The sequence below is a fragment of the Dromaius novaehollandiae genome, chromosome Z, assembly GCF_036370855.1.
Source record: "Dromaius novaehollandiae isolate bDroNov1 chromosome Z, bDroNov1.hap1, whole genome shotgun sequence".
Lineage (NCBI taxonomy): Eukaryota > Metazoa > Chordata > Aves > Casuariiformes > Dromaiidae > Dromaius > Dromaius novaehollandiae.
The window spans coordinates 8,734,155-8,759,305 of NC_088132.1; the positions used below are offsets into that span (position 1 = coordinate 8,734,155).

The 25,151-nt window shown below is 51.7% G+C and overlaps 1 protein-coding gene and 1 long non-coding RNA gene across 2 annotated transcripts; one reads left to right on the forward strand and one right to left on the reverse strand.

Moving 5' to 3' along the window:
* Positions 1 to 1,433: 1,433 nt before the first annotated feature.
* On the reverse strand, positions 1,434 to 14,368 carry LOC135324715 (uncharacterized). Its single transcript, XR_010386006.1, has 2 exons — positions 13,746 to 14,368; positions 1,434 to 12,773 (listed from the first exon to the last, which is right to left on the reverse strand). It is a non-coding gene; the product is annotated as an uncharacterized LOC135324715 (long non-coding RNA).
* Positions 14,369 to 18,533: 4,165 nt separating this feature from the next.
* Positions 18,534 to 24,699, forward strand: FOXE1 (forkhead box E1). The gene has a single exon (XM_064501430.1). It carries the CDS (start codon positions 18,652 to 18,654, stop codon positions 19,450 to 19,452), a length of 801 nt encoding a protein of 266 aa, XP_064357500.1. The 5' UTR covers positions 18,534 to 18,651; the 3' UTR covers positions 19,453 to 24,699.
* Positions 24,700 to 25,151: the final 452 nt, after the last annotated feature.

Below are 25,151 nucleotides of genomic sequence, written 5' to 3' on the forward strand. Positions count from 1 at the left end.
TATCTGTGAAGAGAGGATTTGTTCACAGCATGTAAATATCTGGGTGAAGGGAAGGTTTCTGACAACACATGACCCAGGGTCATTCCATTTCGTCTGAACCACCGTAAAACTTTGGTTCCTTTTTTCGTCATTTTAGAGGGTCTTCAGTTGTTTAAAAAATAAACTCAAGTGTGAGTTAAATTGAAAGATCCTCCTGAAACAAGAAAGCAAAAAAGTTAATTTGGAAAATGTCAAAATGCATTGTTTCTGCTTTCAGAAACTCCCCCCCACCCTTTTCAGTCAAACCTGTGTGTCAGTTTGGATCAAATTCAAGAAATAATTTCATTTGCTGCCAAAGCACACCTTTACTGGATCAGGTGTGTTTCTGGAAACTCCAGCCCCAATGCTGAGCGTGCCTGTCTGCCATTACTGTAGTCTTGTGTGGAAAAAAATGGTTCTTGATCACTGTATGTGAAACTGTTGGAACAATATTTGATTGTAATAAAGCATTGCCTTTATCAAACCCCTCTGATTCAGCTGGAGCAGATGTTTCAGAAAGAAACAATCTGGATCTTAAGACTGCATAATTAAATTACTGATGAACTAGTAACCAAGACATCCATAGTCTGATTCCATGCTGACAGACTTTGGTCTCAAAAAATGTAAGAAATCCCTGATCAAACAGTGCTGAGCTACCATCAGATGTGGGGATGTCGAGCTCTGAAAGTTAAGAGGAATTCTTTTGCTTTTGTGCAAAAGCTGTGACAAGTCACTTAAGCTTCCAGAGCTGGAGCCAAATCTGGAGAGAATTCACCCATAGAGGAAGCAAAGATCTCACCAGCGCCAAAATCAACCTCTGACTCTGTGGCTGCCTTCCCAGTTTGTGAGGTTGCTCCAGCAGCTCCCAAAGCTGGGAAGTCCCTCAGCATGCTGCACTGCTAGGGTGGAAGGTGAAGGGTGGAAGCCACCTCAGAAACGACCCCTGATCTCACCGGGCAGGAGCAGGAGGACACCAGAGCTGCCCTCAGGGCCAGCCCACCTTCTCCACCACCCCATTTCATAACCCGATGTCATTTCTCCTGCTACCTGCTCTCCAAACTCTCCTGGGCTCATGGAAAAAAAAAAATAGTATCTTGGAGGGTGTTTCATGCTTTCTGCCAAGGGGATCTCACCAGCTGTGCCTCCCCTCCACGTGTCCTTTCCCCGGGGGCAGAACTTTAGCCCAACAGGCCTGGAGAGATGCTCTGCTCCAGGGACGATCATTTGAGAGCGGTAACAGAGCTTGCCACTAGCATTTTCTCCATCCCCAGAAAAAAAGAAACTGGTCTTTTAATGGCGGAACCACAGTGGTATCACAATTAGCAACTTTTATCTTTCTCATCTGTTTTTTTTTTTTTTTAACCACTCTCAGCATTTGCCTTCTCAAGAGACAGCCAATCACCAACACAGACAGCAAATATTTCATATTTATTCCAGTCAGAAACACAATACATGGGTTTTGGCCTGAGCCTCCATGGATCCTGGAGCGCTTAGACAGGGCCTTTTACCTGAAACTGGTTTAATTTTTTCTTCAGGCAGTGGCAGCACAGGGTAACGTGCAGTCAATGGTGGCTCCAGGCAGCAAAAGGGAACAACATATGTGAGCCTACAGGATAGAATGGGTATGAACAGGGTCATTTCAGGGACAAACTTGGTCCTGTAGAGAAAGACTGAATTTCTGGGCTGTGTAAAGGTGGCTTGCCCTGCCTGCTTTCCCTGGTGTGAAGGCATCACCTGCCACCAGGAAAATACCATGTTTTGCATCAAAAGAACCCAAATATGCAGGCACAGCATTTACATGGGTATTTTCTGGTACTGTTGAAATTACCTTATCGTTGAATCACACAGAAAGATTTAGGTGGGAAGGGACTTCTGGATGTCTCTGATCCAACCCCCTGCTGAAGGCAAGGCTAACTTCAAAGCTTGAAGGGGTTGCTCCAGACGTTATTAGTGAGTCAGCCTAAGTTCCTTGCTAATACCCCAGCTGCAACAGCAAAAAACTTTTATTTGAGTTTCTCTCTACCTTGGTTCTGAGATTGCCTGTCCAACCGCAGCAGAGTGTGATACGGGGCGTCATTTTAATTCAGACACTAACTTGCTCAGTGCCATCCAGACCTCCCGCTGACCCGAGGTTTGCCATCGGTGCACGTGAAAAGCCTGCAGCTGGTGGCTCAAGGGCTTCTCAACGCTCAGAGAGGCCTCCAAAACTGTATTCACGGTCTGCTTTTTTGTCAGATAAGAGAAGCCCTGAATTCTGTCCATTGTAGCCTTGATCAGTTTCAAGTGCTGCATTCATGGTCGAGTAGTTCTAGGGCCCTTTCTGGTGACACCCGATTTCTGATGAGTGTTGCTGGAAACCCACAGAAAAAGATAAGTGGAAAAAACATGACAGTAGGTTTTTGAATGAAAATGAGGGAAAAGACACCACCCTGTTTCCCTGCTGAGGCCTGGTTTCGCTTTTATTTGGTGTATCCAGCTCCCATATACAAGAGATGCTGACAGTGCTGATGATGCTTGTGATGATTTATTAATGCAACTCCTAAGAGTCTCAGCCAAGACACCTCTGTCCAGGGTACAAGCACAGAAAAGAAAGGTGGGAAAAGCACAGGGCACAGAGCTGGAGAAGGGGAGTCAATAGAAGACAGCTTTGCTCACCCGTTAAGTAGAAATTGTTAGGTTTTTACAGGTACTTCAAAAAGGAAAGCTTTAAAGAGAAATCACATGGACAATGGTAACGTGAACAAAGCACTGAAAAAAGAGAATATCGTTTAGCCAGTGGAACAGATGGAGATGTGGTAAATATGTTTCTTTTCATAAAGTAAGTCTTGTAACAGGGAAACCCGTTTCAGCTGAAGGGCACATTTTACATTTTACAGGAAAACTGCTTCTGCTGCGGTGGACACATCTGCAGGAAGTTCCTGCAGGGCTGGCTGGGTTGCTTTCAGGGGTTAGGACTTCACTCTCATACTTCGTGAAAGTCATAATGTTGACTGAAGCCAAAATCCACAGATGGGAGAAAAATGATAGAAGTGTGTTCTCAAGGAAGGATTATTCTGTCACACGAAACACAATAGAAACCTCTTCTTCTAAGTACTTCAAAAAGTTTTACTTCATGGTGGAATTCCTGCTTCAGAAAGGCACTGTTACGGGAAATGGATTCTGCCTGGAGACCAAACATCGTTTAGAGTATTCCTTGTACCTCTGCAGGCTATTGAGAATTAATGCTGCTTTAAGAAAAGTGCTGAGAATATTGAAATTTCTTTCTTCACCTCCTTCTTTCTCCTTGACAAATTTGTACCAAGGATGTAATTATCTGAAAGCCCAGTGTTGGGAAAAACAGGGAGTGAAACTTTCAGACATTTCTCGGTGATTAGAAACCTATCCCCAAGATTTGTGAAAGTTCACTGGAGGCCTTCAGTAGGGCTGAACTTCCCAGCAGGTGTCTGGATACAAATGTAAAGGCATTTAAATGCCTCTAACAGCTGACCCTTTTGAGGATGCGCCCACCCAGGATTATCCTGGCTCTAGGGCTGAAGAATAGCGGTTGGCCAACTAATGGACCGCAAGCTCTCCTCTTTGAATATCTGCAGTTTGTGCTGGGTAGCCACAACTGGCAGGAAATTGTTTCCCCATTAAAATGACTAAAGCTTTTGAAAGATGAAGGTAGGGGTTGTTTCTCATGAATCACTGGAGGGCTGCATTTGGGAAATATTGTTCCTTGTTACCCAGAAATTACTCAGCAGCCCGCTGGTAACAGAGCATCAACACAGTGAGGACACGCAGATGCCTGATAGATGAATATATTCCCTGTCGGCGTCCAGCCCAGGCCCCCAAAGAGGCTGTTTTCTCCTGGTGCTGCAAAGTCACCTTGTGCTTTAGGTGCCTGGTGGCCTCCAGGGCCTTCGGACCTCCTCAGACGTGGCGTAAGGAGGCCTGCGTGGGCCTAGGGCAGCTCTGCAGAGCCCTGGGGAGCACCAGGGACATGTCCGCGGCGCGCAGGGAGCGGGGTGCCTTGCTTCAACCCCTGTGCTGCTGGAGGGGGCTGGGGGTCACACCCCCTCTCCCAGTTCCCACGCCCCCAGGCAACATGCCACCGAGCGAGCAGGAGGACGTGAGGAGGAGGGGTCTGAGCCTTCCCCGCTGAAGCTGTCTAAGGATCGCTGGGCCAGAAAGAGGGGCCAAAGACCAGCATCGCTTGTGCTCCTGCTCGGAGAAGTGTTTACGCATCTTGTCTGTTGGCCGTTTCACTTAACAGCACTGCAGAAGTCCCCAGAGCAGGACAGGTGCAAGGGACCCCCGCGGGCAGGGGCAGTGGTGGCTGCCAGGCGGCCCTCGCAGAGCCCCAGGCTCTTTCGCCCAGGGGCTGGGGGCCCCCCCAGCGCCAGAGCAGCACGTAGCACAGCTGGCAGGGCGGGGTGGGCCGGCTGCTGCTGCTCTGCGGCAGGTACTTGAGCTGTTCAAGAAAACTGAAGCGGCAAACCTCCTACTCTGACTCAGAATAGAACCAGAAAGAAATGCCTTCCTCCCTTCTGCCTCTCTCCCTAAGTGACCCCTCCATGTATGGTGCGTCTGAAAGCCCTGCAGGCTTCCAAAAAAAAAACAAACAGAAGGAAAAATCAAAGAAATGGAGTATCATGAGAACCAAAAAGCGGAGAAGGACCTCAGGCACCATTTCGGAAAGGCACAGTGTCTTGCTCCGGCACAGTGCCATCTGTGCTCAGTGCCTAGAAGGCTGGGAAAGGATCTAGGGAGAAAGGGCCACTGTGCAGGAGCGTTTTAAGGGCCTGAGTAGTAATGAGTCAGTGCTGAGGTTTGGCTTCCAATGCTTCCTACCAGGTACTTGCCAAATGTGCCAGACCTTGCTGGGGAAGGACGAGGAATACCATGATCCCTGCTCTGCAGAAAGGAAACAGCTGCTGAGCAGAGGGAGCACTGGCCCAAGATAATACCTGGAATGAGGTGGGGGTCTGGGATGAACAGGTTTCAGGCTCCATAAGGGGCAGAAAACATCCCAATTCCATAGCAGTCTCTGTTCAGCTTGTTACAGTAACCTCATGCTTTTGATTCAGAACTGTTTCCTAACAGCAAAGGAAGGAGGCAGAGCAAAAGAGTGATAGTCAGCCCCTGGGAGATCTGGCTGAGGTCAGTTCACGCCTGTGACTTCATCCTATTCATCCAGATGAATAAATCTCCGTCTCTTTTTGGCGGTGCTTCAGGCCCTCCCGGAGCTGGCCGCTTCAGCCCGGGTGAAGCGCAGATGTAGCCACGGCTCTCACCTGCAGGCCACAGGGCAACCTGTGACAGCGGACACTCCAGATTCGGGTAGCTGCTGTTGCCCTGTGGGTATGGGGAAGGGACGAGAACCTGGCCGTCCCACGCTCTGTGCATCTGATCAACCCACAGTGGAGACTGCGATCCGTGGGTCTGTCGTGGCTTTTCCGTCACTGCTTCGGGGCCCTTTCCTTTCCCACTTCCTCCCCAAACCTGCCCCGGGCCTGTAGTGAGCAATGGGCTGAAGGCAGCCAGAGCCAGATCACAAGCCAGAGGTGAGGCTTTTGATCACACGGCGTCTCCGAGGTGTTAGCTAGGACTGCATTGCTGTTTAGCCGCACCGGCAGATGCTGGGTAGCTGACACAGAGCCCATCCGGCTCCATCAAGGAGAAGCATGGAAGTACAGGCTGAGCCTCAGGCTCCAACACAGCCTTGTCCCAGCATTTCATGCTGCGCTGGCTCCTGCACCTCTGCTTTATCTGGTGGGACAAGGTACCCCCCAGCTTAGCCGCATGCAAAGGTAAGTGCTGCCAGAAATGTGCCCGCTGAACTGCTCCCAGCAGGGAAAGGCCAACCCATGCAGACTCCAGTCATCACAGCGTGGGTCTGGCAGCCCCTGGAGACAGGAAACAGGCGCAAACCACAGAGCAGCTGCTTCCCAAGGAGATATTGCCTGGTAGCTGAACCAGGCCAGACATCTTCATTCATCTCACATGGCTGCTGCCTTCGCAACGAGGTTGAGCAACAGTCAGGCAGCGTTTGATTAGGAGCTAAATCCCAATTACCAAAAATGGACTGTATCTGACTGGCATGTGGGTGCAAACCCTTTTTATGCTCTGTTTGCCCTCATTCTGGCATTGACCCCATCATGAGCTCATTGGAAGTGGCTGCGTGCATAAGAGCCCCGCAAGATACGCTTTTCTCCACACCCAGCTAAGGCCCCTAAGGGAAAGGGGAGGACTCATGTAATCACAGCTGTCCCACGACACCAGTGGAAAGGCGAGGCAGGACGGTCTGACTGCTGTGCAAGCTGCACAGTGCCTGGGGCTACATGCAGATTTGGGATCAGAAGCTATCCGTGGTCAGTCCCTTGAGCAAGCACCGCAGGGAGATGTCCTGGTACGCAGAACAGCACAAGCGGCAAGGCTAAACTCCATGAAAGAGAGGAGCAGAGCTCATCGGGATGAGCATGAGAAGCTGACTGAGTTTTTCCCTGGGATCCCTACCCAGGATCGGGCCTTAAATGAAGACACGTGCTGCCACCACTTTTCTGACCACAGCTGCAATCCTCTTTGTTTAAGACATTATGTGCAAAAGGGAGCAGAGCAATACACACCTCTCGGTGTCACACTATTGTGGAGAAAGGTGACTCATAAGCTAGACCAACACCAACAGCTGTTTTGAGCAGCTGGATGAATTACGGAGGGCTTAAGCCCCAGAGCATTGCAATGAAAACCCATTTGCCTTTAACAAACAACCCTGTCCACTGTGTATCAGTGGTGCAGCAAAACGCAAGACCAACAGCAAGCCCTGCTCCGGCCCAGTGCCACCACCTCCCAGAGGGACGAGGTGTCAGGAAAGCCTCCACGGTTAGGCAATCCTTGCCCAGGACTGCGGGGTTATGCTGCTGTAGCAGCCGCCGTGACCCATCCAGTTTTTCAGGCTGCAACACATCGCGGGTTTCGGGTTGCGCCGGGAGGACATTCCAGCAGCGCTACACTCCCTGCAGGGCTAATCCGCGGGGGAATGTGCCTGCATGCACGGCCAGCCCCACGCCGTCCTCAGCAGGGCCCGGAGACACCGAGGGGCAGGCAGGGTGGCCGGAGGAGGCCGTTGCAGCCCTGCTACGCACACGCACAACCTCCTCTTGCCCGACCAGCCTCCTCCAGCCAGAGTCCCCCACTCACCCCTACCAGAGACCTCGGAGGTCCACCTGGAGACTTGTGTAGGGCTGGCTCTCCAGCAAGCCTCCTCCCGCTGGGACTGCTTCCCCCGTCGTGTCCTGGTGCTCTCACGTGCGGGCTTTTACAAGGTCCTGAGTAAAACAAGTAACTTTGAGCCATCACCATCTCCTGCTCCTTCCCGCTCTCTCTAGCGTGGTGACAAACACACCAAACAGCGTGAAAGACCAAAGCCTCAGCTTTCAGCCTGGTAAGAGAGAAGAGGCGACGAAATCCCACTTGCTGCTTTCTGCGTCTTTGCCCTGTGTCCGTTCATAGCCTTTGGCAGCCCTTTTTGCAAGTCTTGCTGGGGATACTTTCACAGCCTAAACTCACCGTGCTGACAGCAACACCGCTCTGCCCACATGCTCAGGGAAGTCTAAGGATGACTGAGACAACACTTCTTTCTGCAGAAACCCTGCCGCCGACACCCCAGCACTTCACCGCACACTGAGTGTCCAAGACTACTACGGGATTTGCCAGGTCTCAGCTCTTCCACGAAGCCAACCTGTCCTTTTCCCTCGTGGCTTACAAGAATGGGACCTGCAGCTGCTGAAAGGCTGCAACATCTCTGTTAAGGCTTCAGCCATTTCATAAACAAGTTTCTTTGAAACTTCTCAGTGTTTTATACTTCTTGGTGCTTTATAATTCCTGGTCTCTTATTGCTCTTTTTTAAATGATCAGCTCATGTGAGCACCGCTTTTCTGCAAGTGTCATATTTCTATCAACTTACATGGAAAGGCTGGGATGGAAAAGTGTCGTCTTCTCTGTGATGCTATTGCATTTTGTTATTGCCACACTGTCATCTTTATCTAACTAGATGAAATGTTTCAAAAAATAATGGAAAAATGAACCTCTGCAATCCACACTCTGGAGAGGGGCTCTCTCTCAGCAATCAGTTGGATATGTCTGCAAAAATTTCAGATGGAGGAAACAAGCTGAAATAGTTAAAAGAATTTCCCAAGGATGCACAAAGGAATGCACTGTTTGTATGCTATATTTTCCAGAAATCCAAGCTCCCTTTCCTCAGCCCAGGTATCTAGGCTAGTCTTCTGCTTTCAGTCTGCTATTATGTTGTCCTTGCTAGAGAAATCTGCTTGTAAATAACCATAAATCTTTGTCAAAGCTCCAATACTTCTCTGTTCAGACTTGGCTGATGTAGCCCCTGTTAAAAAATGCAGAAAATATTTCAAAGTGAAACTTTAAAGGGACAGCCATTGTTTTGTGTTTAATTAATAATAATAATAATAATAATAATAATAGTAGTAGTAGTAGTAGTTTTCCAGTCCCATGGTAATTAGCAATCCAATCTACAGCTCCCATGGGAAAGAGCCTCTGTTTTTGGATCAAGTGCGCTCAAATATTGACTTGCTCTAGACATTGCCAAGGTTTTGAGTATAGCAATTTGTTGAGAGGGGGTTTCCAGCTTTGACTCTGTAGCAGTTAAACTGTCAAGCTCCAAACCACAGAGTTTTACTACGGCCTCCATTTCCCTTTGTTTTACCTGAACTTCTCATCCTGCTCTGCAAATCGTATGCCAGAATGAGTCATTCCTGCAGGATTAGCTCTCACTTTTCAACTCCTCTGTCAGTGTTGCCCAGACTAGTTCTAAAGACAAAAAAATGACACTCCCCATTCAATAAAGCTGGATAACAAGGGACTGAAAGAAATTACCTCCAGTACTCAGCTATTTACACTGAACCAGCAAGGACCACCCCGTCTTGTCTCAGCAACAAGCCCTCTGCGTGGCGCAGCGCTGCCGGCAGCACATCGCTGGCCGCCTCTCTTCGAAGAGGGACGTGACCGATGCCTCCCTCCCGTGCATTACCCAACTCGCTGGCCAGAGACGCAGCTCCCGGGCCGTGGGCTCATGCTCAGAGGCATTTGCTTGCATTTCCTGTGCTGCTCAGCCCAAACGGGGTGTCCAGGGGAGGGCTCTTACCCAGGAGCAGGGCACAGGGTGCTGCACATGGGGTGCATCTCCCCAGCTTTTGCCACCGCAGCTCTGGAGAGTTTACTTCAGGACGGGTGGCACTGGATGTCTTCTGGAGGTGCCCTCTACCCATGGACTGCAGGGGTGAATCCCACGCCACTTGCACTCAGCGCATGGCTCCGGCTGGAGAGAGTCTTCTGCGGTGGGATTTACCTGATGAAAGCAGATCTTGCCCCCTTTCGGCCTACGCGTAGATCTTTTCTCATTCTCACATCTAAATAAACATTCGCTACTGAAAGAGACTTTTTTGCATTTTCACACTTCAATTTCCGACCTTCCTTTGCTCTTTGTCTTTGAAAATAATAATGACATTCTCACATAGCAAACTTGCATGGTCCTGAAGCAGAATAAAGAGTGGGAAAACTCAAAGACCTCAAAGATGTCACTTTACATCCATTTCCCTGTCCAAAATACGATGCTGAAAATGATTGCTTAAATAATTTTTGGAAGATCTGTTTTCTGATAATGGTCTAGCATGGTGGCAAATCTGTGATTTGCATATGAAGACCTAAACTGCATAAGCAAAACTATCGGAGCCAGCTGGGAGAAAAAAGATCTGAGCACCTGGCATTTTGAGAATTCATTTTGCCTGTGTCCGTGGGTCATTTTCCTATATCATTGTCAGGATATGAGCTGACTTGAAAGAAACTCCTGGAAATTGTGTTTCAACCTTACAGTGTCTCTCTCTGTAACAGATAGAACCACAGAAATATTTCGGTTTCTGACCTAGTCTTTTGCTCAAAGCAGGGCCATGCCTAAAGTTCAACCAGTTTGCGCGGGGCCTTGTCCAGTCAAGTTTTAATAACCCGAAAGGACAGAGGACCCGCCATCCCTTTGGGAAGCCTGTCCCAAGGCTGCACCAGCCTCCCGAGGAAGCAGTTTTTCCTTCCGTCCAGTTCAAACCTCCCTTGGCGCAATACGTCTCCTTCCCACATGCGCGGCTGAGAAGAGCCTGGCTCGGCTTTCCCTGTAATCCCCGTTCGGCAGTGGATGTCTGCTGCTAGGTCGCCCTTTGCTCTCCCTTCTCCCGGCGGAACAAGCGCAGTTCACTCAGCCTCACCTCCTCCATCCCTTGCGCTCTGCCAAACGATCCTGCACAACCTTGCAGAGACACAGATTTCACGCATAAAATAAGGGCTAGTGATAAAACAATTAAGATCGGACTGTCCAAAATGAAGACGGATTTCTGTAGCTTTGTGCTGTCACTGGAAATATACACAGTATAGTTACAGTATATATTTTTAATAGCAGCAAAAACTTAAAAGCTCTTTTTGCTATGCAGATGACCATGACCCACACACTTCTGGAAACATATATGGCCTTAGGTAAACACAGCAGATGCGTATCTAGTATAAATCCACGCAGGTCCATTAACTTGGGCAGGACGTCGGCTACCCACAGCTTTTGTGGTCTGGTCAAAGAAGAGGTTCAAACATGAGAAATAACCTTTCTTCTCAGCTGGGACTAGGTGTTTTGCTCTGGGTTCAGACAAAACTCCAGCAGATTTCTGTAGGCATTTGTAAATAGAGCACTATTTGGCAATTTCCATAGTGATTACTAAAGGGTCAGAGAGTAGTGACGAGAACAAAAATGCCCAGGAAAAAACTCAAGAGCACTTTGAGAAGCTTTCATATTTTGTCCATCATAAGCTCAAACCACCCCTTCTTTACATTGGTTTTCAAACCAAAGGCTATTCGCATCCCTTATTCATGGAATTACAACCCTTTTCCTGGAAATACAACTGTTTGTAGAACAAACAGTGTAGATGTTACAAATCCTTCTTTGGTGTTTTTTGCAGATCTTTGAATTCACTGATGGCAGATGATACCTACCGACGACCTCACAACCAGGTCTTCTTCCCCATTCTGTGGTTCTTTACGCATTACACAGGTACATGCACACACACCCTCACATGCATGTTTACCAGGCAGAGCTGGGAAAAGTACGTTGAGCGTTGTGGTTTCCAGGGATGAGCTGATTTTAGCCACAGCATAAGAGGTGAAATGCTGTGATCACATACAGAGGGAAACAGACAGATCTTTTCTTTGTAGTGAGGGAAAAGAAAAAGCAGTGGATGTGTTTTGAGAGAGTGGAAGATGATCAGAGTGCGATCTTTGGCAGAGCAGGTAGTTCATGAAAGAAGGACCAGCAATTTACACCTTAGCGCGTTCCTTTAAATATGGAGATACGTGTATGACCTTAGAAGAGGGTATATGGTGTCTCACATAGGTGGAAGCAGGCTGATTTATGAGTGTTCATCCTACTAGTCTACATGGATGATGATGGATGATTACCCCTGTTCTGAAGTCCGAACATCAGGGCAGAGACTCAGGTCATAATTTTCATTCTTGCTGGAGTTCTGACTGAAAGCATCTCAGATGTGATTTGGGCATTATTTAGCAATTTTCCTTCCCAAGGTAAGCGTGCAGCCCATCTGTAAGACTGGTATTCAAGCTCTCCAGTCAGGTACGAAACATATGAGGAACAGATTGCACTGGAAGACCAAGTACAAAAAATCTGTGACAGAAGAACAGGAGAAAAACTGCCCAGGACAGCATCCAGCTGCTTGAACAGTCCTTTCTCCTCCTACCATTCCTGCCTCCTTCACTACCTAAATCCTGCAGCAAATGAACCTTGGCTGCACAGCTGGGATTCATCCACAGCAGGCCTGCCTCCTGCCCTGTCTGAGCTGGGGTCTGGAACCAAAGAGGGGTTTGTGACAAATAAAATTTACAGGGGAAGTGCAGGTTATCTGGGACTTTTCCCCTGTTCCCTTTGTGAGACTAATAATGTTTAGTAAGATAGTTTAATCAGCGATTTTCTGTGGTTTAAAGAAAAAACTCACGGCACTGGGAGTTTGCCGTGCTCCCTATGGACCAGTCCTAGGGAGCGTGATGTTAGTTTTCATATTTGTTTAATCAAATTGATGCTGAGACTGAAGGTCTTCAACTCCAGAAGCCCACTCTGCTCTGGTGGGCACAGCTTTTTATGTCCATCCCTTCAAACTCTCCTCCACAAAACAAACTCTTCCTGCCAGTCTTCTTTCAAAGGCGCCTCATCTCCCTTCAGCTCCAGCCCCAACCATTCCCCTCCAAATCCCCTGTTCTTCTGTGGGGCTTCTTCTCCTCCTCCTTCTCTTTTTCCTGCTTTGCACGTTCCCAGTCTCCCTTTGCTGCTCCCATCTGCTCCCTCCCAACACCTCTTTTTTTCTCCTTGTTTCCCTCCTGAGCTTGGCTGCCCTATTCCCTTTGCCCAGCCCTGCGCTGCAGCACAGCACGTGCCATGGGACAGGCTGATTCAGGAAACTAGTTACTAAATTATAGGACAACTCTACCGCAATTTGTAAGAGTCTTTTAAATGGCCGTATTTGGGTGGGGCAACAAGAACATCACCAATAAAGAATGTCACCAACAAGTTTCTCCTCCGTGGAGAAATTCATTTCAAAACACTACGGTTTGGCTAAAATTACCTGTCCCCTCTCCATCCCACAGTGAAATAGTGAAAAGCTGGTAAGAAAATACTAATGATGTCCAGGGCAGTGTGATTCTGTCTGCAATGAAGGAAAAAGGAGAAGTAACATTTCTTTTCAAAGAAAAGATAACTTACTGAAAGAAAGGAGGATATTTGCAAAGATATTTTGTTTACAGTAAGACAAGTAATTCACCTCTTAAATAGTTATTCTTAAATAAAATTCCCAGCTTCCAAAGTAAGCAATAAATTATTCTCTCTGTACTGAAATTATTCTCTCTCTACTGCTGGGGACTTGCACTAGCCTATCATTGTATTTCAAGCATCAGATTTCACTGCTGGTTGTGGAGTGGGATGAACTAGCGATCCTGCAAACACAATTAGGCTTTGGATGACAAGCCGCCCTTCCCTTCACAAGGCTCAGTGCCTTGCCTGCCCTGTGAACCCCTTGCAGGAGCTCCTGAACCAGCACCCAGAAAACCTGCAGCAAGACCAGTTCGCCCTGCAAGATCCGAGCCACCACTCTGCCCTGCAGGCTCGGTCTTTGCCTGCCCTGCCAGTGTCAGTGGCACGCACGGCACTCGTAGCCGCGGCACTGCCTGCAGCAGAAACCCTCCGTCCGGCTGGCTCCCCCGCCTCGTGCCTTCTGCAGTCGCCTGCTGAAGTGCCACACGTGGACACAAACGGAGGAAAAACACTGAAAACCTACTGCATACCACTCACGTACCTGCTGGCAATGACGGGGGGGACTGAGCTGCAGGGAAGGCTCGGAAGGGCCAGGTGAGCCTGGCTACAGCGGTGTGAAGGTCAGGGATGGTGGCCACCATTAGAAGGTATTAAACCCCCCTAACCTGTTGAATGACTGGCCAAACAGGTGATTTGATAGGCAAAATAGAAAGAACTTATTTCCATGCCAACAACCTGATGGTTATTCAAAGAAACCCATCTGGAAGATTTTCATGAGGTGCTGAAATGCACGGGCTTAGGGGCAGCAGGAGCCATGCAAACCTTGCAGCACCTGCGACAAAGTATAGCAAACGATTTTTGCTCTTACAGAAGAGATCCTGACTCTGCTTTGCATGTTCCAGAAAGAGTCAGCTTCTCCTCTCAAAGCATGTGGCAGGTCTGTGCAACTCGCAGTGATTTTGTGCCTGTATGGAGGCAAGGATGGACGGCTTGTTCTCTTGCAAACCAGCTCCAAAATCTGCCTCAGCAAGAAGACAAAATAATGTGTCATGGCCCACCCAGCTCCCACCGAGGAAGGTATCTGCTCCCTGCTGCCTGTGCCACATGTACTGTTTTCTGCTGCTTTGGTTCAGAACTTCATATCTTAGTCAAATCAGTGTTTCATAGCAGTACGTTTAACCTGCTGTCTTGGCAGGGATGGTGCTGATCTAGGTTCGCGGCCCCTTCAGCTCTCCTTGCAGGCCTGTGCCCAGGGCCCAGCCAGTCTTGGCAGCTCTTTGCTGGCCCCTCTCCAGTTTCCCCACATCCCCCACGAACTGGGGGTCCTGAGCTGCACGCAGTATCCCAGCTGGGGCCTTGCCAGCACTGAGTGAAGGGCATAATAACCTCCACCGATCTGAGGGCCATGCGCCTCGTCACGAAGCACAGTAGAGCTGTGCTGGGTGGAGAGCAGCGCTCCCCATGCCTTGCAGTCCCCCCCGAGTGCCAAGACATGGCCTCTCTTAAAACCTGTGTGGGTTATTTTTTCCTAAAGAAGTATGACCACGACAGCTAACTCAAGTCTCCCTCAGGAACTTGGCTACACCCATTTGGTGCTCTCTACAAGTGATTCTCTCTCCCTTGTCAGTCCTGAATTCCTGTAAAAAAAGATAAAGAAAATTTGTTGGAAAGCCATACTAGTTTGGTGAAACACACCGTATGATAAGCAATTAGACCACTAATGCAGAGTGGAGCCTTGCTCCCATGAGACCAGGCATGTGAACATCTTCTGGTGCAACTATGCAATGACACATCCATTAGTCTGTTGCTGTCCAGCTCCGCTACTGCCGTGTGACCCTGCTCAGTGTGGCAGCTAAAAGTCCATTCTCACATGGAGATTTCACCCTGCTCCCACTCCAAGCTCTGGAAATAAAGTGTGGTCAAGTATCCATGCCATCACCTGTCTGCTTTTGTCTCCCACTGGCTCTAGTCAGGTCCAAGATGTCTTAAGCACCATGATTTTGGACTCTTCTTTGCTGACACATACTCTGGAAGTGAATGAAGGATGTCACCACCACCTCTCTTGCTCCAAGAGATTCAGCCATGTGGTCCTCACCCAGATTTTAACCATGGGCTGCAGACAGAGGTCCTTTGCCATGAACTGTCTGGCTCTGACGCTCTCCGATTCCAGCAGAAGGGACCTGGCACCGAACACAGAACCAGTAAAAAAACCACCCTCGCCATCCCATCCCAGAGGCAGTTAAGCAGCATTTGGAGTGAGGCTGGGCCACAGGGTATGTACTCTTATTTGTGCTCAGGCAGGACCTCCCAGCTAGGGGCATTTCGGCTCTGGTGAGTCGCATTAGCTACAGCTCTGTGGTTGCTGGGACAAAGAGGACACAGGAACGTTTCCTCTCTTCAGAGGTGAGATGAATTCTGATGGTGGGGTCAGGACCATGAGCACGCTGCACCTGAAGGCACTGTCCACACATTTAATGTCTGCTTTTCTCCAGTTCAGTAGAGGTGGAAGAACCTTTCTGCTTTGTGCACCCCAACATTCAGAGGGCTAATGGAGAGGAGGGCTCCCAGTAGTTTACTCCTGAGTGGCAGTGAACCCCAGGGATCTCAGGGGTGTAGTTTGTAATACAGGAGCAAATCAGTGGGGAATGAAGCCTAAAGGACTGAATTTTTTCCATGGGTAGGAAATTGTTCTTAGAGATCCAAGAAGGTGGGATTTTGATTGGGATAACTTTCCGGCATCTAGTGGTACTAATATATTCCAGTCTCGAAAGGCCAGGGCACAATGCTCCAGTGCAGGATAAATTCTGCTGTGTATGGTCTGAAAATTGACAGGCACTTTGCTCAGCTGAAGGCTGCGGATCTCAGCACAGGCAGGATCTGAGCTGGGAAATTCAGACAGAAAAATGCTGACTTTGCTGGTGCTCCCCAGAACTTTGTCCCAGGGACCAAATGAAGGTCTGAGGTATAGTTTTTGTATGACTAGCAGTCCTGTAGACATCATACCCTTTCTATTGCATGATGAACTTCAAATGTTTAACCAGTGCCTGGCATTTTCAGTTTTACTTGGTAAATCAACACTGGAGACAGGACTATGTAAAAGCATCTGATCCTTTGTCTTCTTTATAAAAACCTTTGGTCCCTCCTCCAGCATAGCTGAATCAAAGGAGAAAATAAAATGTCCATGGACATGAAGAGCACCAACCCTTCTCCAGCAAAGGGCACCGCTTTCATTTATAGGTGGAGGAGAGCTGTAGTCCCTATCTGCCTGGGTGAAATCTGACTGCTTCCTTTCATGTTCCCCCTGGTTCCCTTCCCACTAGAACCACATATCCGGTACTCAAAAGGGACAACAGAGCTTAAAATAGGACCTATTCCTGCTCCTTGATTGGAGAGCTGAAATCATGTTTAAAGAGGCTGATGATAATGTCAAATTGAGGATAATCACCAGGACACCAGGTTATACAGATCCCACTCCAATCACAAAAAGCTGCATTACAGCTTAACATGCATGATAAGGAAAGGAGAAGGAACAAGAGCCAGCACAGGCTGTTTGGGTATCCAGTTTGCTCTGCGTACATGCTGGCTTCTGCCAAGGAAAGTGCTTTTTTGGAAAAGGATTAGCATCACCGGGAGGGAGGGCAAAAGCAGCTGTTCAGCACACCACATCGGCTGGGTACACACCTCCTTCATTGCCCATCCATCCGCAAGTGCAAAGTGAAGCATGATCTGACTTTGCCCTCTGGAGGCACGGAACTGGCACAGCCTGGCTGGATTCACAGCCCCAGAGGTGACTGAACCCCTGAGCTGCCTCTTGGAAAATCCGATGGGAAAACTCATGGCCAGCTACAGGTTTCCATGAGCCAGAGGGCAGAACATTGCAGCAGGGCAGCTATGCCGCTCTCCTGCTGCGCTGCAGAAGGAACGGGATTCTTGGTTCCTCCAGGGCAACGTTGCCCGTGTGTTTTGTGTACGACAGGAACACGGGTGTCAGCACAGGGGGCTGATTTTTCTTTCAGCATAGACCCTTCAGCCCCATGACACACATTTGCATCCAGCTACAGGAACCGCGCACATGGGTCTTCAAAGGCTGCCACGTCAGAGTTTATTCTGCTAGCCTCACTCCTTGGAGGTGCTCTCCCCTGGGCAAGAAGCTGTAGAAACAAGCAGGTGGCCTGAGAGTCTTGGGTCCCCTTATTTAGCTAGGAACTATCGCAGGGCTTGTTTGCTGGGTGCGAATGGATCCTCCCACATCGATTTGTCTCCAGATGGAGAAATTACCTTGCTGGAAACCCCCAAGGGACCCCCGTTTCACTAGGATGAACATCTCCCACTTCCCCTATTCCCTTAAGTTCACTTCTGCAGAGCTACTGTCCTGTCATGAAGGTCTTCTCATCACAAGGCCTCAGTGGCCAAGAAGGTTTTGGGGACTGCTCTTCCCAGTCATTGGCTCAGAGCACTGGTGACACGAGTTTGGGCAGAACTGCCATGAGGCACCAAGACACGGACAGGATCAGTCGTACAGCCAAGCACAGCATCTTCACAGCCGTGCACATCCACATCTCCGCACATCCGTTTCCCTGCACATCTCTGTACCTCTGCACACCTCTGTGCATCTGCTCACACACACGTCTGCTCGCATCCGTTCCTGCACACCGGTGCACACTCACGCCCTGTGCCCAGCACACACCTCTACACACTGGCACGTGCTTATACGCAGACCTGCACACACCTGCAATGCCAGCGCAGACTCACAAAGGTCTTGTGCGCATCTGCAGCCCCCACCAACACCCTTGCACACCCACGTACATTTGTATGCCAACACCCCCGTGCACACGCGTCCCTGCCCACACCTGACCCTTTCCACCACCCCTCTAAGACCCGCTGCCATCCTCTCGATCCTCCGGTTCCTGAAGCTCATTAAAACCCGGGGTCCTTACCGTGCCAGCGGGCGGGGAGGCCATGCTGCCCCTCGCCCTGTGGGTGACAGCCGTAGGGGTCCAGTGCCTGGACCAAGCATCCCGTGCCGGCTGGGGCTGTTCTCAGGACACCCCCCGTGCTGGGGCCTGACCCTACGACCCACACACTGGAGCAGGTGGGAGGGAGCGTGTCCCAGCCGCAGACCCCAGAAGGCCCACGGTCCTTCCTTTGCCAGAAGGGTCGTGTGGCCAGAGGTCTCGCGGCGCCGGGATCAGGGAGGTGCAGCGAGGGCTGCAGAAACCCAGCTGTGTGCCTCCTGCGTTGAATGGCTCTTGGAGACTTGTATCGCTCCTGGGGGTGATGACTGCAGTCTGAGCGCATTCTAAGCAGTGGCTCTGCACGTGAACTGCGCGCTAAGCCCAGGGTGGCTGGCTCTCCTCCTTTAGATTTGTCGCTTTTTCTTCCTTTTTTTTTTTTTTTTTTTTTTGCATGCATGCATTTGACTGGGGGGCAGGGGGATTTACCGCAGCGCGGCACCACCAGGCTCCCCAGGGGAAAGCGCCTGGAGCCGGGCACCCCCGCGGGGGGGCCGCAGAGCCCGGGGACCCGCCGCGCAGCCGGGCTCCCGGGGGGCTGCCGAGCCCGCGGGCAGAGCGCGGCGTCCCCGACGGCGCCGGGCGCGGAGCGGGGCGGCCGCCGGCCCGGTCCTGCCCGCGGGCGCGGGCGGCGGGGCGGGCGCAGGCGGAGGGAGGGAGGGAGGGACGGGCGGGCGGACGAGCGGCCGCACCGCACCGCACCGCGCGGCATAAAAGGCGGCGCGGCCCCGGCGGCCCCGCGGGCACCTCGGGGCGCCGGCGATGACGGCCGAGAGCCGGCACCCGCCGTGCGGCGCCGGGCCGGGCGGCGCCGAGCCGGGCCGGGCGCTGCCGGAGGCGGCGGCGGGGACGCGGGGCGGGCGGCGGCGGCGCAAGCGTCCGGCGGAGCGGGGCAAGCCGCCCTACAGCTACATCGCCCTCATCGCCATGGCCATCGGGCAGGCGCCGGAGCGGCGGCTGACGCTGGGCGGCATCTACCGCTTCATCACGGAGCGCTTCCCCTTCTACCGCGACAGCCCGCGCAAGTGGCAGAACAGCATCCGCCACAACCTCACGCTCAACGACTGCTTCGTCAAGGTGCCGCGGGAGCCCGGCCGCCCGGGCAAGGGCAACTACTGGACGCTGGACCCGCACGCCCGCGACATGTTCGAGAGCGGCAGCTTCCTCCGCCGCAGGAAGCGCTTCAAGCGCAGCGACCTCTCCACCTACCCGGCCTTCCTCGCCGACCGCCCCGCCGCCGCCTGCCGCCTCCTCCCGCCGCCGCCCGCCGCCGACCTGCCCCCGGCCCCCGCCGCCTCCTGCGCCTTCGCCGCCGCCTACGCGGCGCCGGGCTGCGCCGCCGCCGCCGCGCTGCCCCACGCCTACGCGGGTCTGTCGGCGGGCGGCTACGCGGGCGGCGGCGCCGGGCAGCTCTACGGGGCCCCCGGGCGCTTCGTGCTGCCCGCGCCGCCGCCCGCCCCCGCCGCCGTCCTCGGCCGCCGCTCGCCCGCGCCCTACGCGCCGCCGCCGCCCGCCTACGGCGCCTACCCCGGCGGCCCCGACGGCTTCGTCCCGGCCCTCTGACGGCCGGGCCCCCCCGCGGCCCCTCGCCCTCCCGGCCGGGGGGCGCCTCGAGGACCCCGCGCCGCCGCCCCGCGCCTCGCCGGCGTGCCGAGGGCTGCCGGGGCCTCCCCGGACGGGGCGCTCCCGCCGGGCGGCGGGGCCTTGCGGGGACCCGGCGCCCCGCAGCCGGTGTTGGGGAGAGACTCGCCGAAGAAGCGCCAAAGCTCCCCGAGTGCCCGACGGGGCCAAGCAGCCCTCTACCCGCGCCGCCTTGTTTCGTGGTGCGGGGGCTCAGAGTCTCCTGCCAGATGCTCCCCGCGAGCCACACGGGGACCCCCGGTCTACCCTGGAAGATCTCGCTTTCTGAAATTCCTCTGTCGTTCGGGAATTTATTTTTGGAATGAAACGTCCGCTGGGGGGGGGTGGGAGGGAAGAGGGAAGAAGTCTTCCTCGGCTTTGGGAAACGAAAGCCATGAAAGTGTCGTGTGGCACCAGCATGATCGCGTGTCCCTGATGTCGTGCAGGGCTACGTTAGAGCTGGGCCTTGTGCTGATGAGGTGGCCAGGGCTGAGGAAGTTTTGGTCCATATTACTGCCAGGGAAGGTGTCTCAGGGAGAGAAGTGAATGGAGTTAAAGGAAGAGAACAGATGGCTCCTGTCCTCCCCTTCCTCAGCTGATCTGTTTGTACCGTGGGATGGGTCCCGTATCAGCCAGGTGGACCTTCTTGTTCACTTGGATCCTGGGAGCACAACCAAACACAGCAGGTCAGATCCTGCCAGTGCGTTATGCTGTGTGCTTCAGGGGATTCGAAGAAAGAATGGGATTGGAAGAGTCTAAAAACTTTTGCCATGAGCATGCTCAACCCCTAGAAGAGGGAGCCAGCAAGGTTGTAGGATCTCCACCACCGGAGATCTTGCCGACTTGACTGGACAAAGCCTGAAGCAACCTGACCTAACTATGAAGTTGAAATTCAACATTGAAGTTGGACCTGCTTTGAATGGAGACTTGGTCCAGAGACCTTCAGGGATCCTTACAGCCTAAGCTACCTTGATCCTAAAGGTCAGCCCAGGTCTGTCTATAGTCTAAAGCAATCAGCATCTCTGGGAGCAACTCCCCTCTCCTCCTAAAACAAGCGAGGGAGGCAGGGCATGGTGTCTGGTTCCTTTCCTTTCAGCCCACCTGGAATGGAAAAAACAGGGAGAATGGAAAATTGATGGGAGGGACTGTGAGAGTAAAGGCTTGAAAGTGGGTCCAGAGGGAACCATGAGGCAACACCAAGCAGAGCCTCCCAGTAGATCCCACCACCCCTGGAAGGGGTCCGGGGAGCGGGGAAGTGCCTGCAGCTGTGAACAGAGGAGGGAGCAGACACAGCTTTGCTATCGTCAGGATCTCCCTGTCCAACTCCCTCTGCCTGGTGGAGCTGGCGTCAGCGTGACCTGGGCCAGGAGGCAGATGGTGAGACAGTTCTGCAACTTGGTGAGGCCTTGAATGGGGAGAGGGAGGTAGAAAGTGCAGCCAGAGCCTTGGCAGGAGCTTCTGGAGGAGCTGGGAGAGGGTACACATGAGCCAGAGTCTCTGTCTAACTACAGAAGGGCACAAGTCAGGAGACCATACGTCAAATTCAAGTTGGAAGAGACCTCCGGAGGTTTCTACACCAATGTTGTCCTCCAAGTAGGGTCATCTATGAAACAGGCAGGTTGTTCAGGGCTATCCAGTTGTGTCTTGAAAACTTCCAAGGATGGAGTCTGCACAACCTCTCTGAGCCACCCGCTTCACTGCTTGACTGTCCTCATGGGGGAAAAGTGTCTCCATGTATCCACTTAGCACCTCTCCTGTTTCTTTTTATGTCTGTTGTCTCCTGTCCTGCTGCCATGTGCTGCCGTGAAGAGCTCTGGTCCCTTGAAGGTACCTGTTCCTTCTGCTCCATGGAGGGTTTTTCAGATGAGGTCCTCAGTAGGATGACGTTTGGGTAGATGCAGTTTGGGTAAAGGCAGGTTCCTGGCACTCTCTGGGTGCTCAGGTGTCCCACCGCTTGGTATCCAGGTGGGATATGAGCGAGAGGAAATGGAGAGGAGCATGAAGGTGGAGGGGGGGGTCCCTGCAGCACACTTTGGAGGGGACTGGCCGCAGATCGTGCAGGCAGCCCGAGCACTGATGCCGTAGGTGGACAGGAGAACTTGTGGGTCTGCCCTCCACGGGACTCTGAGATAGGAGAGGAACGTTGGTTTCAAGGCCCCCTCCCCTCTCAGAGCAGGCAGGATGGCTCGTGGTGGCTGAGCCCGCACGAGCTAGTAGCCTGGGGGTGGCCCACGACTGCTGCCCCTTGTCCAGGAGGTGTCTGAGGTCCGGACCTTTCTGCGGTGGTGCCTGTACACGGAGCTGGGGAGGTTGTGCTGCCTCTGGGGAGGGCATTGGTGACTGGCATGGGCCTTACTCGAGTCTTTTGTATGGCAGGATGAATCAAGTTTCTGCCTTGCTTGCTTTCGCTCTATGTGCACTTGAAGAGTTGCTTTGTCTTTCTGTATCCTTGCTGGCTCTGGCATGTCCAGAAACCACTTCCATGGTGGAGAGAGCAGGTTCCTGTCAGCTGGGGGTTATGTTTCGTCTGCAGCTGTTTTAACTCCTCTCCTGACTTATCCCTCCACCCACTGGAAGAGAAGCTGTAGACCCCGCTGTGGCAGCTCTTTGGTTTTTGGTAACTGTCTGCAGAATAGCTTTCATCTTCAGCTTCTGTTTTCACTATTGGGCTAGCTGGAAGCTGTCAGTTGCTGTACACTGTGTGTTCATTCAGCAGGATATTTTGGGGGTGTCTAGGGCTGACTGGGAGTTTGTTGAGCAGGTGGTGCTTGGACCTGTAGAGCGGACTGGGTCCCCTTGCTGGCAAGTCGAGCTGATGTCCTGCTGTGTTTGAGTAGCTGGGGGAGGAACTGGCCTGTTAATGCCCACACTTCCCTTCTTCCTGTAAGAGCAGGATATGGGCTGGGTAGTTTTCCTGGGCCTGAGGTCTTCTGGCTCCTATTATCCCTTCGTCCAGCTTGGTTTTGTTCTCTGCTCCAGCCTTAGGTTCAAACTTAAAAAAGGACACTGGTCATTTTCAGCCAAAGCTGGAGCCTGCTTCAGCCACTCTAGAAGCTACTGGGAGGGAATGGACAGGGCTTGGCAGACGCTATAGGAGTGGGAGAGGAAGATTTCATCATAGGCCTCTACAGCTTTTCTTTTCTTTTGAATTGCCTGGGTTTTGCTCCAGTGGAGCGTAGCGTCTCTTCAAATAGGCTTTTTGTCCTTTAAGAAATGGTGGCCTGATTGTGGAGAGTGTGACCGGGGCAGGGCGTTGGATGGCAAGCACACAGCTCAGGGGCAGTTCAGATATCTTGGCTCTGCGTGTCTGTAAGAGTGTGCGTGGACATGCATGCAGGCATATGCAAATCTGCAGGCTCTGCAAGCGTGCATGGGTGCATGCAGGTGTGTGTGTTATGCACATGCACACAAGCATGCATGTATGCATGCATGTGAGTGCAGCTGGGGTGCAAATGCATGTATGCATGCATGTGCTTCTGTTTGTATTTTAGTGCATATTCACCTTGGTAACTGGATGAGTGCGAGGGGACTGTACCAGCACGTTCATGTGTACACACGGGCGCATTTTCTATGCAAAGAAATAACATCCTTCTAGCACCAGAGCTTTGCACTGGTGTTGAGCGGGGACAAATCCAGGTTCCAGGTTTGCAGACACTCAGTAATCTAACCCTAGTTTAACTGGAGGCACAGGACCGTTTTTGTTGTTTGTTTGGTGGAACACCCAGGAGAACTGTCTCTTCCTTTGGCAACTGCGGTCCTGAGGCCCTGCAGCTATCAAGGTGCTAAGAAATTGAAGGCAATCTCCCCCTTTCCGTTGGTGCAGCCTGATGAGAAGCCTCGTGGTGCCTCTGCCTCAGGCTCTGCTGGTTTGTCTGTGGGCTGCTCAGCCCAGCAGTTTAACCAGTTTCTCATGGTGGCTGGTAATGGGGGAAGCTCGGGTTGGTGACCAACAGGAAGGAAGGTGAAAATTAAGTGAGCTCTATGGGGATCCAAGCTCAACCACGCAGCAGGTGACTGACTGCAAAGAGAGCAAAACTCAGTGTCTTGAGGATGTGCACAATAGATCTTGATGTAAAGACAGATATCAAGACAGATCTTGATCAAGGTGTAAATTAGGTCGGTTTGGTAGGGCATCATTTGCTGTGGAGGTCTAGGTGCCTGTACTTATTTCTCTCCAGAGCTTATATCCTACAAGCTAATGAAACCAGACACATCCAGAAAGTCTGTACTCTCTACAGGGGATGCAATGGATGAGCCAGTTGCATGAAGTACCCAGGACATGTGTCCACAAACCGTTTAAGCTTCAGCTACAAGCTGCTAGAAACTCTGGCCTTTGTGCTCAGTGAAATGCCACAGTGGCCCTTGCAGGACCTCCGCAGGTGTGTGGGCTCTCAGTCCTCTGAGGTTTTCAAGACTAAGTTCGACAAAGTTATGCTTGCCCTGTGTTAGTGCTGGCAATACTGCAATTTCCACCTCCACTCCTGTGGTCCTGTGGCCGTTGCAGCTTCTCCGTGTCCTTGTGCAGGATCAGACGCAGAGGAGTGCACTGAACATTACTGGTCTGCCCAGACACCACCATGGATGGCAGCACATGCCGACCCTGCACTTGTGCCTGTGGCTCTGTGTCTTGTGTAAATACATGACCATCCATGGGAGGAAAATTGGTGTCACATCCCGTGCAGGTGATGGGGCTGGGTCTGTCTGTGTGTATCATGGGGATATGTGATGTAATTAGATCTCAGTGTTTTTTTTGTTTTTGTTTTTGTTTTTTGGCTGGCATCTTGCTTGTAATTCTCAGGCCACCATCCAGGATGAAGAAACTCGTGATTTCTGAAAGCTTTATTGAATATATCCAAGTGCCTTCCTTTTAGAAAACTTGTCTAAGTTTCAAATTAGCCTTTTGATTTCTGAGAGATGAGTCCAATAGGTTTGAGTTGTAACCATGTAAGAAACACTGCCTGTAAGCACTGGGAGAAGAGAGGAGGGCCTTGAAACTGTTCTTTCATCCAAGGGCAGGACATCTTTGTTCCTGTTCTGTGTGGATTTTGGAATGGCCAGGCCCTGCATTGCCTTTGAGAAAGACGTGGATTATTATGCCATATGGAGATTTTTTACTATGTATGAGATATTTTGCATTTACTCCTCTACTTCACTTGTAATGGAAATAAATCTTCGCCCTTTTGTTTGTAATTAAGTGTCACTGAGTTTTTCTCGTCTTCCATACCCTCCTGAGACCAGTAGAACGGTAATACAAAGACACGCAGCACACACTGCGCTTTGCGTTTCCTTGTATCTGCCTCACCTGGGCTTTTATTCTGTCTTCTGGGATTTCTAGAGGCAGCAGGGGAGAGAGGGGAGGCAAGGCAGATGTGGTTTCACAAACTGCTGTGAACCCTCGAGTCCGCAGTCTGTTTCAAAGCTCTCCTGTAGGGCTGGGAGAGCAGTCAGGTGCTCGGTCTGCATCTCCTACGTGCGGCAGTGGAGGCGAGACTGGCTCAGCGCGTGGGACTCCAGCCCAGTCGGGGTGCCCCTGTCAAAAAGAGGCAGGTCGGGAGGCCTAGGCTGCGGTGATATCTCTGCGGGGACGATTGCATCAGCCAGCTCCCTAGCAGAGATACAGATGATGCTGGCAGAGGAGTCTG

Bases quoted from the DNA above. Each gene is read 5' to 3' on its own strand.
- FOXE1 (XM_064501430.1), top strand. From the start codon at position 18,652: ATGACGGCCGAGAGCCGGCACCCGCCGTGCGGCGCCGGGCCGGGCGGC.